Here is a 16,985-nt window from a genome sequence, read left to right on the forward strand (position 1 = left end):
ATCTTTCTAGAGTGCCCAGCCTCCTTCGGAGCCCGCTATTCCCCATGGTCCTTACGGAGTTCCCAGCATCCACTAGGACGTCAGAGAAAAGGCAAAAACAAAACCTTTAATAAACACAAAAGCACCAGCAGCACATAATATAGCAATATAATACCAATGCCACCCACCCCCTCTCACTAGTTATATTAATTATACTAAACAAAACAGTATTTTAGGAGAAAAATAGAAATTTTAATTTAACGAATGGGTTGGTCCTACAGTGGTAGATGTTGGGGATTGTGACACTTATAATTTTGCTGAATGTGTCTCTTTAGAGCTTTCTGCCCTAAGCACAATTCTTATTTGCAGAGATGTTTCCGAAGACCAAAAAAAGTAGGCTTGTACCTTGATGTTCCATGAGAGAACCTTATAGGAGCCATGATGCAAAACCAATGTGAAATGTTGCTGCAGCGGAAACTCACACCCTTTGCATTTAATTGGACTGACCCCTCTGACTTGTGAACACATGCCAATATCCACTACAGTAAGTGCTGAATTATAACAATTTATTTGTGAAAGATGGAACTTATTTCACACTCCCAAATGTTCTTTCAATGTCAATTAATACAAATATTGCAAAACTTTGATTTTGAGTAAGTGTGTTAACTGGACACTAAAATAAATGTTGGATAATTCTGTTCTATGCTTTCAAGTATAGCATAGTGTCCTGGATCAGGACTAAAAAAAGAAAACATCAACTTCATTTAGTCCTCTGCACTTTTTTCTTTTGAAATTTCTGCTTGTGTAGGTCTACCGTATATCTACAAGAGCACTGTGCAGCGGTCACTCTCACGGCATCAGCTGCTACCTCCCCTCATTTAAAGTGACTTAGGATACCTAGGACAATGGGCCTAATTCAGAGTTGATCGCAGCAGCAAATTTGTTAGCAGTTGGGCAAAACTATGTGCACTGCAGGTGGGGCAGATGTAACATGTGCAGAGAGAGTTAGATTTGGGTGGGGTGTGTTCAAACTGAAATCTAAATTGCAGTGTAAAAATGAAGCAGCCAGTATTTACCCTGCACAGAAACAAAATAACCCACCCAAATCAAACTCTCTGCACATGTTATATCTGCCCCACCTGCAGTGCACATTGTTTTGCCCAACTGCTAACAAATTTGCTGCTGCGATCAACTCTGAATTACCCCCAATGACATTTTAATATGCATCGCTGTGATAAAAAAACAACCAACCAACCAACCAATGAGACTTCTAGAGATAATGGGGTATATTCAATTGAAGTTAGATCCATTCCTACATTCATTTATCGGAATGGATCCGACCTGCGCTATTCAATGCAATCTCAATTCGACTTTAAAAAAGGCCGAATTGAGATGCTGTAGCTGAGAAGGGGGGAGAGCCGCGGGCAGACGGGGGACAGCACCGGCTACATAACCGCTGCTGTAGCGCGGCTCCCCCCCCCCCCCCCCCGTCTCTGCCTCTCCCCATTCTCTGCTCCCGCATCACAGCCGCTGCTCACGGAAGCGTCCACTCAGGTTTCGACTTCAACTGAACATACCCCAATATCTGTAGCTGCAATGTGTAGACATTTTAACAATAAAACAGTAAATAAAAACACATTTTTGTGCAAATTATTGTTGCATCTAGACATTATACTTTCCTCAGTTATATATGAAGAAATATAAATGATGTACAATGTAAATGAAATGGTCTCATTTAACAGTCAGTTCTCTTTAATGTTTGAACATGATTTTCACAGAACCAAGATGATCGTTCATGCTACACATGACAATAAAAGTTAGCACTTGAAAGCAGCAACAAAACATAATAATAATTATAATAATAAACGCTAGCCCTGCATAAAATATATATATATATACTCACTGAGTGACATGAAACAAATTAAGAAATACTTTTTCTATAAAATATCTACATCTAATCCAAAATGACCAAGCACGCAGAAAGCCATAAATAATATTTACAGGCCCACCTGAACAGAACAGGTAGACGGTTTACCTGTGTGTACCGCAATCTTCCGTTCTGAGAAACAGCTTTGATTTGTGAGCTTGTTGTTCTTCAGTCTCAGAAACTAAGTACAGTATCTTTCAAGCATTTGGAAAAGATTATTTCAACGTAATCCATATATTTTTTCTCCAATTAAAAAAATAATAATATACATATATACTACACATTGTGCAATAGGTAAGTTGTGTAACAGGTAGGTCCCTTCCTTAAAGACTCAGTAACTACATTCCAGCATTAAAGAACAGAATTGGGTCCAGCCAAACTACAATGGTAATACCTACAGGTGGTCTTCAGGTTGCCGGAACCCCATCTGCTCCAACAGTCACCCATGTGTATCGGGCACAGAATCACCCAATTTGTGACCTACACGTGAAAAGTGCTGAGTGATTGATGCCGACACAATTTTTTCCCTTGTGAGTTCACTTTTCATGAGTTTCATCTTTCCCAAAGTCCTGTTTCTTATAATTTAGAGGATTAAAAAAAGTTTGGAAAAACTTTATCATTGTTCCATGAGAAGTCGGTGAAAGAGGTAGGAACAGAAAATACTGGAGGAAGTAGGCTTGGCACAGTATTGTTTCACGGTGGCACAAATAGGCATCCAGCCTTTACTACCAGGTTATGGAATTTGATCAACAATCCTGGAAGACTAAGTCTATTTGTCTACTTGGCAACATTTGAATGTTTGGAGATGATCTGAAGGTGCTTTGGTGACCTTTTGGCAAATCTCAATACATTTCTAATCCCTTGAATATTCTCATTCATTCAGCCTGTTACGTTGTTGTCAGCGTCCTCCTCTGCGTCATCTATTTCTTCTCCATTGGAAAGAAGTTTGCCCCTCTCTGCCAGGTCTACCATCTCCACGTGCAAGTAGCCGTTGCCACACCTTGGAAGACCCTCTTCCGTGGGTTCCAAAACTTCATCTACCGTGCAGCCCTGGCTATATTCGCACTGGCCAAATGCTTTCGTCGTCCGTTTCTGTAGCCAGTCTTGTAGAGTCTGCTTTAGGAACACAAGCGGGATGGGCAAGGCGGCCAAGATGATCAAGGTGATTAAGAGGCCTAGAGCCCACGGTGGATACTTCAATTTTTCTTCTACTGCCTAAAAAACAAAGAAAACAGACGAGGAGTAAATACAATCCATCTTAGTAGTAACTCACCAAAATAACCTTTTCAAACCATTAGAGCACGTAAGGGGTGGACCAATCAGATCTCTTAAACATTTTAGAGAGCAGAGAAGTACAGCGGCTCTCCGACATACCGTTTCACTATTCCAAGCCTGGTACACAGGGTCTTCAATGCACATCCTGATCAGACTGGCAAGCAAGAGCCCAATCATGGCCAGGATACTGACGTACTTCCACATATATTTGTACACTCTCCACGGAGGATAGCCCAACATTCCTTCAATGTCAATCATAAACCTGGACACAAATTGCAGAAATAAAAATCGAGATTACTTGGCAACAAATTTCATTCAAATTCTGAAAAGAAACAACGTCAAAATATAATAAGACTGTTTTGAACATTATATTTAGGCCCCCATTTATCAAGCCTTGGAGAGTGATAAATAGCACAGTGATAAAGTACCAGCCAATCAGCTCCTAACGTCCATGTCACAGGCTGTGTTTGAAAAATTACAGGATCTGGTTGGTTAGTACTTCATCACCGTGCTACTTATCACTCTCCAAGGCTTGATAAATCTGGGCCTTAATTTCCTAAAGTTTGATAGTTGATTCCATATTATCTAATCTTAGCGAATGCCATGAGGTTCTATAGTTGCCTTGCAGCGGGTAGCAGTTGATTTACCGATGGTCATAATCCCGACTGCCATTGACCGACTGTCAAAATGCAGATATGTTCAAAATGCCGACATAGGCAGAATACCGGCACATGAAATGCAGACATGTCAAAATGCAGACATGCGTTTTTAAGGAATTTCTGCCCAAACACAGACTTGCTCACACTTTACCATCCCAGTGGACCTGGAGGGGAATATAATAGTGTGCCGAAAGCAGAGAGGCACCGTGCCCGAAAGCTGCGAGGGGCCGCGGCACTCTTACACGGTGGTGTCCTATGTCATTATTGACACACAAAAAAACAGAAAAACTCATGTCGGTATTTTGACATGTCGGCATTTCTTAGTGACGGTATTCTGACGGTCTGCATTTTGAACTTGTCAGCATAATGAATGACGGTATTGTGACCGTGTCGGTATTTTGACTGTCGGTCAATGGCTGTTGGGATCCTGGCCGTTAGTACTGTGTCCGTCGGTAAATCATACTGAAGCCCTTGAAGCTACGTTACTGTGCAATCATCTTCACCTTGTAGTGGTGCAAGCACAAAAAGGAGCAGTGTTTTCAGTACTGTAACTGTATCTGCAAGCAGAAACTCCTGTCTGAGGTTACGTACTGGCAGCTAAAGTGTGTTTTCTACTTATTCTCCTGTAACGTTCACAGAATACATTGCTTTATCCTGAAAGTCGTAGAGCTTGCACACACAGCGTGGCAAAAACAACCCTATATAAACAGCCTTGTATTTTTTTTGTTTTTTTTTTACAGTGCCTTAGAAGAGTGTCCGTGGAGAAAATTTTGAAAACACTTGCTTTTACCCATACTGTATATATATATATATATATATATATATATATATATTGATGATTATCTCCAAGCACAGCCTCCGGTAGCGTCAGCGGTGACATCACCAACCCGGCAATATGCCGGATCGGGTTGCAAGTCTAAAAGGAGTCTCAAGCCGGGTCGCACACGGGAAGCACCCGTGTACAATTTCCTGGGTGCGACCCGGCTACTGTCAGTCTAAATGGGGTATAAAGACAGCAAAGCAGTGTAGGAGGCTGTAAGTGGCCATAAGCAAAGTATCAGAGGCAGCAAATGGTGCCAGATGGATGATTTTTGCATCTTTTAAAACTATGGAAAAATGGTAGCCAGCGTGTGTATCAGCAAAATAAGGGGTCCAGAGTATTTTGGAGTACACTAAAACGTCTCTATAGTCATAGATAGTGTTTATATATTTTCAACATTTCTGGATTTACCTTACCTTACCTTCGGGATGCCGGCATCCCGATTGCCCCCTGAAAAGTATCGAGGTCACTTTTAGGGTTAGTGCCCGGGGAGGGTTAGGGTTAGGCACTAAGAGGAGGGGAGGGGGAGTTAGCCGTAGCCGCCACTTCCCGATTCATAGCCCTAGCCACCTCCTCCCGAATCTTAGTCCTAGCTGCCCCCCCAAGGCAGGATAGGGTAGGAGACAGCGGAGGGGTAAAATAATGTGAGCACCAGCATCCCGACCGCCGGCAAGGTATACAATACTCCTTTTTAACAGGTATGGCGCTGCCAAATAAAATTCTCCTCAACTCCCATTGAGATCCGCGTTAATGTTATGCGGATTTGTAACTGATTCGTATAACGCATCGTCAGCAGGTTTTTAAGGTAGTATAACACAGTTTTGCGCTGTGAGGTGCACTGGATACAAATGTATCCATATGGAGTGAGTCCGTTAGCCGCAAGGCTCTCTAGTAGCATCAAGCGTTATGTTTCTACGCACATTACAGCAATGAGAATGTCGCCCATTGTTCCTCGCACCACTATAACATACTTGCTGAAAAAGAACACAGGACAGAGGGATGTAATGTAACGCATACAGTAACAGGAAAGGACGGCACGGAGAGTCCAATAAATTAAACTAATCTGAATCGAAAGGAAACATTTAATATTTTCTTTCAACTTCTTTTGACCTACAGTATATCCGAAACCGGATTCTGCTGTAGTTCATTCCACTAAACCATGTGAAAAACACATTGTATGGGATAAATTTACTGAAGGTCAATTTTAATTAAATTCAAATTGTTGTGTTTCAGGGGCTAAAACCCCCATTTACCAACTGACAATTTTTAAAATAAATGAAAATCAACCTTTAGTAAAGTTACCCCTAAGGAGTATATTCAATTGCCGTCGAAAGCTGCCGTCTGTCGAAAAAAGACGGCAGTTTTCAACTTTTTTTTAGGTCGGAAGGGGTTCCAACCTATTCAATATATTCGACAAGTTGAGGAATTCAACTTGCCGAAAAGCACGTGAATCGACCATCTCAGTCCGACATAAAAAGATGTCGGACTGAGATGTGAACTCAGAGGAGGAGAGCCGAAGGGAGAGGGGGGAGAGCTGAAGGGAGAGGGGGGCAGCCGCGGGCAGCCAGGGGAAATCAGCGCTACAGCACAGCACTGCAGCAGGATGTCACACAGCCGCACCGCTCACGGCAGCTTGCTGGAGCCGGGTGGACACTGCCGTGAGGTCGGGCGACTGTGTGAGATCCTTCTGCAGCGTTGATCTCCTCCGTCTGCCGGCGGCTGTCCCCCGCTGATCTCCCCACGGCTCCCCCCCCACTCTCCTCGAGATTTGAATAGGGGTTTGTCGGATCCATTCCGACAAATGCATGTCGGAATGGATCAGACACCAATTGAATATACCCCTAAGAGTCCTTCTCTTTTCCTGTTATTTCCAGTGCAGCCAATGGGCAGATTATTATTCTGTACCTAGTATCTTTTCTATACTTACTACAGTATATTTATTAGAAGTTATCCACCATCAATAGTGCCACCTAGTGGTCAAATCTTAGTAAATCTAGAAGAAATGTAATTTGTGCTCATACTCCATTGGAGACACTTTAAAAATGTCATCCAGGAGATACCGGGGGGTAGAGACAGTGGTTCAGGGGTCTCTGGAAGATTGTGGGAGAGTAGGTAACTAAGCTCTCAGGTATTCGTTGTGCAGTCTGACCCATCACTTAAGCCTGTCTCTGCGCATACGGCTTACTACACTTTTATAAATTCATCCTTGAAAGTTCTTTCCATACATATTTTATTACTGAGTAGGTGGAAAACTTATGTATCAGACTAAGGGGGTCATTTAATCACAAAGGGGAAAATGTATGAAGCAGTGAAAACAGTGGAGAAGTGGGCCCGTGGAGAAGTTGCCCATGGCAACCAATCAGTTTTGAGGTGGCATTTATCAAGTGCATTCTAGGTTGCTACGGGCAACTTCTGTACTCTTTTCACTGCTTCACACATCTTCCCCAAAGTCACACAAAGAAACTAATCGGGCGTTCATCTTACCTGTGCTGCACTTATCAGATCCAGTTTCTGAAAGTTTACACCTAGGGAGTGATTCAGTAAGGATAGTCAATCAGGCAGAGGCGTTCGCACCCCTGCGCCGCTATTGCAGGACCCTTTCTGCGCATGTGCAGAACGGGTCCTGCAATAGCGGCGCAGGTATGCGAACACCTCTGCCTGATTGACTGGCAGTGGCGTTTGCGGGGAGAGATGGCGGCAGGGGGCGTTTGGGAAATCAGGGGGAGAGTTGCCCCCGTTTTCCTATTCCGGGTGTGGCGAGGCCAATGACTGCGTCACGAGAAGCTCTGCGTCACGAGAAGCTCTGCATTTGCAATCCTTAATAAATCAAGCCCTAAGTTAGTAATTAGCCCCCTCCTGCTGCAACAGAACAGTGACAGGTTATCACAAACATGGCGGAGTATGGTCATGGATTCACCAAGTAGTAATACGAGCGATATTTCAGCACCATTTCTCTTTTTCGATGTTTAAATACAACACTATAACATTGTGTATGATACAGACTACAAGAAACTGTACCTGTCGGCTCCGTACACCCAGGCTACTGCCACATTTTCAAATATCACCACGATAATGAGAGGCAAAGTGGCCGAATAGTCATCAAACATGGCCACGAAATAGGATCCCGATCGCTGGACGAAGAGCAACCCGAACAAGAGCCCAATTATACAGCAGATAACTATAAGCAAACAAAGAGGTGGAATTATTGTTAGCACAATAGAAGGAGAATAACGAAACAGATTTACACACAGAGTTAGATTTGGGTGGGTTATATTTTTTCTGTGCAGGGTAAATACTTGCTGCTTTATTTTTACACTGCAATTTAGATTTCAGTTTGAACACCCCCCACCCAAATCTTACTCTCTCTGCACAGGTTATATCTGCCCCACCTGCAGTGCACATGGGCCCTCATTCCGAGTTGTTCGCTCCCTAGCTGCTTTTAGCAGCATTGCACACGCTAAGCCGCCGCCCTCTGGGAGTGTATCTTAGCTTAGCAGAACTGCGAACGAAAGATTCGCAAAATTGCGAAGAGAAATTTCTTAGCAGTTTCTGAGTAGCTCGACACTTACTCTGCCACTGCGATCAGTTCAGTCAGTTTCGTTCCTGGTTTGACGTCACAAACACACCCAGCGTTCGCCCAGGCACTCCCCCGTTTCTCCAGCCACTCCCGCGTTTTTCCCAGAAACGGCAGCGTTTTTTCACACACACCCATAAAACGGCCAGTTTCCGCCCAGAAACACCCACTTCCTGTCAATCACACTCCGATCACCAGAACAAAGAAAAATCCTCGTAATGCCGTGAGTAAAATACCTGACTTTTGAGTAAAATAACTAAGCGCATGCGCTCTGCGAACATTGCGCATGCGCAGTAAGCGACTAATCGCAATATAGCGAAATTCGGCAACGAGCGAACAACTCGGAATGAGGGCCATGGTTTTGCCCAACTGCTAACAAATTTGCTGCTGCGATCAACTCTGAATTAGGCCCCATGTACGCATTTGCTTGGAGCTGCAAAGCCCCCCGTGAGCATCTCAGTATAGTTCCTGGCGACAGAGATTTGTATATTTTTGCACAGTATCTGCGTACGTGACCACAGCTGCTCTTACTGTATGAATCAGGCCCAGACTCCACATTATTCAGTCTCTTTTCAGCTTAGATCATTCTATCATCGCAGTCCTGATTCCTAACTCTATGGTCGCACACAATGGACACGTAAGCTGAGACGGTAACCTTTCACAAGTAAACTCAGCCCACTTAAGGGGTATATTCAATAACTGTCAGAAGCTGCCGTCTTGTCGGAAACACGGCAGCTTCTGACAGTTTTAGGTCGGAAGGGGTTCTGATCTATTCATTAGGGCCCCATTTATTCTGACAAGTCGGGAAACCCGACTTGTCGGAATGCTGTAGGAATGCACGCCGATCAGCGGTCATTGTCGGAAATGGGGCCGAACCTGACATGTTTTAGCCCTGTTTCCGACAAACTCAATCCGACTTGAAAACAAGTCGGATTGAGGTGAGGAGATGGGGAGCGGTGCGGCGGGCTACGGGGATCGGGGATGAGAGGTACCTTGACGGCTGACCACCGTCCAGGCACCTGTCTCCCTGCAGCGCCTCCCCCCGCCGCCACAGACATCACCCTCTGCCGACAGCCGCTGGAAGCTCCCACCGCCGCATGCAGCCGCCCAGCTCCCCCCCGCTGCTGCTGTCAGCAGCGGCAGGACAGGACCCCGGGTACGGCCAAATCGGATTTGGCCGTCCATTGAATAGGGGTTGTCAGGTCCATTCCGACAACTGCATGTCGGAATGGACCCGACTCTTATTGAATATACCCGTAAGACTCCTCCACAACATCTCCCCCCGGATTCTGCCAACACAGACAAAGCTCAAGCGATGAATGCTCTAAATGACACCGGTGCATAAAACCTCCTTACTTGTGAATATGGTTTTCCTCTTGCGTAAAGCAGAGAAGTTGTCCAGCAGCGGGGTGAGTATTCCTTGCATGTTCCCGAACATAGTGCTAAGTCCCAAGTTCAACAGCATAAGGAAAAACAAGAGAGACCAAAACGGCGATGCAGGCAACTGAGTCATTGCTTCAGTGAAGGCTATGAATGCCAGCCCCGTGCCTTCTGCGCCCTGCGAAGATGAGGAGGAGGAGGTACGCATAGGTTAAAAGACATTGGCAAACTGCAGAATTATACCACGTTAAAACGATCCTAAAGATTTTCCCAACCTTGTTCATCTCGTCCTCCACCCGGCAGTTTTGAATGTCGTAGTGTGTCAGGTTGACGATGGGCTCCGTTCTTGCGTACCACTGGCTGTACTCCACATTAGTTAGGTTCTCCATGTTTAGAGCGTTGTCTAGCAATATCCCATTGCCCACCAAAGCCTTGATCTTTTCTAGATTTCTGAAAAGGGATTTGATAGGTTAAGACTGGTAGATTGTTATGTATCTGAGATATATATATATATATATATATATATATATATACTGCTCAAAAAAATAAAGGGAACACTAAAATAACACATCCTAGATCTGAGTGAATGAAATATTCTTATTAAATACTATGTTCTTTTCATAGTTGGATGTGCTGACAACAGAATCACACAAAAATTATCAATGGAAATCAAATTTATTAACCCATGGAGGTCTGGATTTGGAGTCACCCTCAAAATAAAGTGGAAAAACACACTACAGGCTGATCCAACTTTGATGTAATGTCCTTAAAACAAGTCAAAATGAGGCTCAGTAGTGTGTGTGGCCTCCACGTGCCTGTATGACCTCCCTACAACCCACACAAGTGGCTCAGGTAGTGCAGCTCATTCAGGATGGCACATCAATGCGAGCTGTGGCAAGAAGGTTTGCCGTGTCTGTCAGCGTAGTGTCCAGAGCATGGAGGCGCTACCAGGAGACAGGCCAGTACATCAGGAGACGTGGAGGAGGTCGTAGGAGGGCAACAACCCAGCAGCAGGACCGCTACCTCCGCCTTTGTGCAAGGAGGAACAGGAGGAGCACTGTCAGAGCCCTGCAAAATGACCTCCAGCAAGCTACAAATGTGTATGTGTCTACTCCAACGATCAGAAACAGACTCCATGAGGGTGGTATGAGGGCCCGACGCCCACAGGTGGGGGTTGTGTTTACAGCCCAACACCGTGCAGGACGTTTGGCAGTTGCCAGAGAACACCAAGATTGGCAAATTCACCACTGGCGCCCTGTACTCTTCACAGATGAAAGCAGGTTCTCACTGAGCACATGTGACAGACGTGACAGAGTCTGGAGACGCCAAGGAGAACGTTCTGCTGCCTGCAACATCCCCTAGCATGACCGGTTTGGCTGTGGGTTAGTAATGGTGTGGGGTGGCATTTCTTTGGGGGGCCGCACAGCCCACTATGTGCTCGCCAGAGGTAGCCTGACTGCCATTAGGTACCGAGATGAGATCCTCAGACCCCTTGTGTGACCATATGCTGGTGCGGTTGGCCCTGGTTCCTCCTAATGCAAGACAATGCTAGACCTCATGTGGCTGGAGTGTGTCAGCAGTTCCTGCAAGACAAAGGCATTGATGCTATGGACTGGCCCGCCCGTTCCCCAGACCTGAATCCAATTGAGCACATCTGGGACATCATGTCTCACTCCATCCACCAACGCCACGTTGCACCACAGACTGTCCAGGAGTTGGCGGATGCTTTAGTCCAGGTCTGGGAGGAGATCCCTCAGGAGACCATCCGCCACCTCATCAGGAGCATGCCCAGGCGTTGTAGGGAGGTCATACAGGCACGTGGAGGCCACACACACTACTGAGCCTCATTTTGACTTGTTTTAAGGACATTACATCAAAGTTGGATCAGCCTGTAGTGTGTTTTTCCACTTTAATATTGAGGGTGACTCCAAATCGAGACCTCCATGGGTTAATACATTTGATTTCCATTGATAGTTTTTGTGTGATTTTGTTGTCAGCACATTCAACTGTGTAAAGAACAAAGTATTTAATAAGAATATTTCATTCATTCAGATCTAGGATGTTTTATTTTAGTGTTCCCTTTATTTTTTTGAGCAGTGTATCTATCTATCTATCTATCTATCCATCCATGTAGTATGATTGATATCCTAACACTGTCATTTTAAACCAGGTTTAGGCATCCTGGGGCTCTCCATTAGTTATGGAGCTACAAGTCCCAGCACACCCAGCCATTCACAGTTTCAAGAACAGATGGACACTGCATGGGGCTTGGATAGAGCTGTGGGTGTATGTAGGCCGATAAAGGCAAAATGGTGAAATTAAATGCAAGGTAATAGTATGGCTTATATTCTGTATATATAGGACAGGATGTATTCAGCCTTAGAGAAAGATGCAGTCAAATATTACTGCGGTGGGCTTATTCAATTAGCGGGGATGTACTGTTCCTTGCACCTTTAGGAGTTGGGAGCACAGTTCAGTGAGAAAAAAGGCACCATAGGGGGATTAACGCCCGGGGGAAATCCATACATTGCACATTTTCTGCGGAATCAGTGACTTTTTGCACGTTATGCCCTGATTTACGGCACAAAAAGGTTATTTAATTGCCACGGTGTAAACTGTGCGGCTAATTGAATATGCCCCAAATTGTCAACATTTACAATGTCCACAGTGAAAATGTCGACACCATAGTCATGATATCGACACTGTTAAAATGTTGTCAGGCAGCATGTCGACATTCTCAGAAATGTGTTAGGCTGAGAGCAGGAGGGATAGGCTGCAGGCAGGGTGGGGAGCTGGTGTGGGGGTTAATTAGTTCAATAATATTTACCAGATGATCCAAGGTTCGACCCAGAAGTGACCAGGATCCAGAAGCCGCACGTCAGTCACTGCTGGGCCACCAGGGACAGGGATTATATGTCAACGTTCTAACATATATACCAAAAAGAAGAAAGGATTGGTCTCGAATGGCGCACAAAAATAATTAAACAATTACCTAAAATATAACTTTTATTCTAGTTTATCTAAAAGGCCTGTAACTGTGAAATATTAAAACCAACATGTAATGACAAGACAAAGTGTATTCATTAAAAACACACGCTGCACTCTGAGTGTCATGCACTGCTCTTCTATTTACTTGATGGGTACAATGACCTCTATATATTTTATGTGTATTTTCTGATATTGTGTGAATAAAAATTTATATCAATATCCGTATTGCAATATGTCTCTGTTTTGTGTCAATTACCAGACTCTCCAGTATATTGTGAGATATTGTGTCACTTATGGAATTTCTGTGTACAAACGCTTAATTACTCTAGGATTTTACTAGCTGCTGGCTGGTGAACCCCTATCTCATATATCACCAGATTTTAATCTGCACGGTGCATATATATAGTGAAAGTTTCAGAGAGTTTATTGTTTATTTCTTATTCCTCAATATCACCCTATGTGATCGCTTAAGATTCCCTATTATCAACTGGTGCTCTCAATCCATGTAGTCAGCACTGTCAATATAAAGGAGAGATGCTGTGTCTCACTGTTGGTATATTCCACCTTTTATTACAGTGAACATAGCTTAGAATCTCGAATTAGATGGTATCCACTTAGTGGGAGTGTATTATTCTCTGAGGTACTGATTGTATCTCTTTAAACTGCACCCTTTTATTGCAGAAAAATAATACTTTATTGTGAGAAATTCATTCAAGGGGATCCACTGCTCTATACATGCAGCTTTAACTTAGAGTAAGCGAGTTGACACATAAATTTGTTTCCAAAATAATCCACTCATTTATTTCTCTCTGGAGATTTGGTTATTTTGGTAACAGATTTGTTGCAATTTTTCTATGTAGAGTCTGCGGGTACATATGATGGTTATTAAGTATCCACCTCCTGCCCTTCCACCTCTGATTAATACACAATTGTTTACAATGTATTCAGAGAAGCTGCGTGCCACTGAATATTATGTGAGGGCAGTAATGGTTTCCTATTCAGTACCAAACAATTCCAGCTTTCTACTCATATATAATGGTGTCTTATAATATTGTATTCGATCCACTATAAGCTACTGCTGATGGCTGGATGCTTAAAATGCTTGTTAGAGGGCAGTTGTTTGATTATCATATATTCACTATATTGCCATTTACACTGCATTCCCCACACATGCATAGAATTGATTACTAAATAACGTTTGCATCTTTCAGCCAATTAACTGGAGAGAGCCGTGGTTTCATACCCTATCATATTGTATTTGCTATAGGATTGTATGATATACCACGGACACCTCTATATATGCAGTCTATAAATGAGTATATTAGACACTATGTCTCTCTTCTAGTATTGGAATTTCTAAATAGCTGGTTATTTGTGCTGCCGGCTGTTTGGCTCGCCACCCCTCTACATTAGAAGTGCATTAATGGTCACAATCACACTCAGACAAAATACACATATGATTAGCATTAGAAGTGCATTAATGGTCACAATCACACTCAGACAAAATACACATACAGTATGATTAGCATGCATGCATTATTTCCACTCTAGTGCAGCGTGAACCGCCGACGCGCGTTTCACAGAGTGTTTTTTCAGGGCCCTAATCATATGTGTATTTTGTCTGAGTGTGATTGTGACCATTAATGCACTTCTAATGCTAATCATATGTGTATTTTGTCTGAGTGTGATTGTGACCATTAATGCACTTCTAATGTAGAGGGGTGGCGAGCCAAACAGCCGGCAGCACAAATAACCAGCTATTTAGAAATTCCAATACTAGAAGAGAGACATAGTGTCTAATATACTCATTTATAGACTGCATATATAGAGGTGTCCGTGGTATATCATACAATCCTATAGCAAATACAATATGATAGGGTATGAAACCACGGCTCTCTCCAGTTAATTGGCTGAAAGATGCAAACGTTATTTAGTAATCAATTCTATGCATGTGTGGGGAATGCAGTGTAAATGGCAATATAGTGAATATATGATAATCAAACAACTGCCCTCTAACAAGCATTTTAAGCATCCAGCCATCAGCAGTAGCTTATAGTGGATCGAATACAATATTATAAGACACCATTATATAGGAGTAGAAAGCTGGAATTGTTTGGTACTGAATAGGAAACCATTACTGCCCTCACATAATATTCAGTGGCACGCAGCTGCTCTGAATACATTGTAAACAATTGTGTATTAATCAGAGGTGGAAGGGCAGGAGGTGGATACTTAATAACCATCATATGTACCCGCAGACTCTACATAGAAAAATTGCAACAAATCTGTTACCAAAATAACCAAATCTCCAGAGAGAAATAAATGAGTGGATTATTTTGGAAACAAATTTATGTGTCAACTCGCTTACTCTAAGTTAAAGCTGCATGTATAGAGCAGTGGATCCCCTTGAATGAATTTCTCACAATAAAGTATTATTTTTCTGCAATAAAAGGGTGCAGTTTAAAGAGATACAATCAGTACCTCAGAGAATAATACACTCCCACTAAGTGGATACCATCTAATTCGAGATTCTAAGCTATGTTCACTGTAATAAAAGGTGGAATATACCAACAGTGAGACACAGCATCTCTCCTTTATATTGACAGTGCTGACTACATGGATTGAGAGCACCAGTTGATAATAGGGAATCTTAAGCGATCACATAGGGTGATATTGAGGAATAAGAAATAAACAATAAACTCTCTGAAACTTTCACTATATATATGCACCGTGCAGATTAAAATCTGGTGATATATGAGATAGGGGTTCACCAGCCAGCAGCTAGTAAAATCCTAGAGTAATTAAGCGTTTGTACACAGAAATTCCATAAGTGACACAATATCTCACAATATACTGGAGAGTCTGGTAATTGACACAAAACAGAGACATATTGCAATACGGATATTGATATAAATTTTTATTCACACAATATCAGAAAATACACATAAAATATATAGAGGTCATTGTACCCATCAAGTAAATAGAAGAGCAGTGCATGACACTCAGAGTGCAGCGTGTGTTTTTAATGAATACACTTTGTCTTGTCATTACATGTTGGTTTTAATATTTCACAGTTACAGGCCTTTTAGATAAACTAGAATAAAAGTTATATTTTAGGTAATTGTTTAATTATTTTTGTGCGCCATTCGAGACCAATCCTTTCTTCTTTTTGGTATACAAGTTCTGTAAAGTTGGTAACACTACGGTGTGTGGCAGCACCCCCATAACCAATTCAAATTTATGAAATAGAAAATAATATGGGGTTTGTAGAAAAATAACACACAATACTATACTAGTGCAGTAGTTTTCCCACTCCCCTTTTCCCTAGAATAGTAACGTTCTAACATAACATGTAACATTCTACAAAATGAATGTTGACATTATGACCACGTCGTCATATCACACCACATCCCCTTGGAGAGAGATAAAGTTGAGTAGTTGCCCAAACCAACCAATCAGCTACTGACATTTCAAAGACTGGCCTAAATAAATGAGTGAGAAGCGGATTGGCTGATATGAGCCACTTCTCCACTTTATTTGTCCCCAAGGCTTGATACCTACAGATGTGTTCTCATACATCCAGCCTCAATACGCCATGCACTGCGAGATGCCTGACATGAGTGAGCCGGCAGTTACCAACCAGCTCTGCTAGCGTTGGGCGTCTTTTTTTCTCGAAAATGCATCTTATTCGCATCACTTTGTGAAAAGGACGCACAAGCAAACTGTGCTAATTTAAATGCTATGTATATGTATATCCTGTGTGCGGCTGCGGCTGTATCTGCATACGAAATGCTACATTACAGAGGTTGTTTTTTCAGAAAAACACTAACATATTATTATTTATTTATATGGCACAACAAGGGTTGCCCCTAACAAAGTACATAAATAAATGAGCAAAACAAGAAAACAGTGACTAACAATACAAGACAATGGGGGGGGATTTCAAATGTTTGAAAAGTCGGTTGGGTGTCTGTTTTTTCCTGTCTATGAGATAGGAAAAAACAGACACCCAACTGACTTTTCAAACAATTGAATCTCCCCCAAAGTAGTACAAGTACATGGTATATAAACATTGCTGCATCAGAAGACATGGCACTGAAAGAATCATCAAGGTGGCAGAAAGAGGGTTAGGTGCCATCGTAGGGACAGAAGATAGGCTAAGAGAGAGAAGGAAAAGCACGTGAGAGCTTACATTCTGAAAGGGAGAGGCAGACAGACAGGGGTGATACAGATGGGGTAGACAAAAAGCATGTAACAGAAGATTAGAATAAGAGATGGGTGGGTTTGATGAAGAAGTGGGTTTTGAGGACCATTTGAAGTTCAGTAGAGAGATGGAGAGTCTGATAGGGAGAGGTAGAGAATTCCAGAGGTAGGGAGCACCAG

The 16,985-nt window shown here is 42.9% G+C and overlaps 1 protein-coding gene across 2 annotated transcripts in view; it reads right to left on the bottom strand.

Moving 5' to 3' along the window:
• Nucleotides 1–1,713: 1,713 nt before the first annotated feature.
• LOC134965966 (sodium-dependent neutral amino acid transporter B(0)AT2-like) overlaps nt 1,714–16,985 on the bottom strand; it is a 100,449-nt gene continuing 85,177 nt past the window's right edge. For both annotated transcript variants that reach the window (XM_063942402.1, XM_063942403.1), the window contains exons 8-12: nt 9,890–10,064; nt 9,591–9,792; nt 7,679–7,838; nt 3,281–3,443; nt 1,714–3,121 (exon numbers count right to left, since the gene is read on the bottom strand). In XM_063942402.1, coding sequence (XP_063798472.1) covers nt 2,786–3,121; nt 3,281–3,443; nt 7,679–7,838; nt 9,591–9,792; nt 9,890–10,064 — 1,036 coding nt within the window. In that variant the 3' untranslated portion in view covers nt 1,714–2,785. The remainder of the gene's footprint in view (nt 3,122–3,280; nt 3,444–7,678; nt 7,839–9,590; nt 9,793–9,889; nt 10,065–16,985) is intronic.

This window comes from Pseudophryne corroboree, chromosome 10 (genome assembly GCF_028390025.1).
Source record: "Pseudophryne corroboree isolate aPseCor3 chromosome 10, aPseCor3.hap2, whole genome shotgun sequence".
NCBI classification, from domain to species: Eukaryota; Metazoa; Chordata; class Amphibia; order Anura; family Myobatrachidae; genus Pseudophryne; species Pseudophryne corroboree.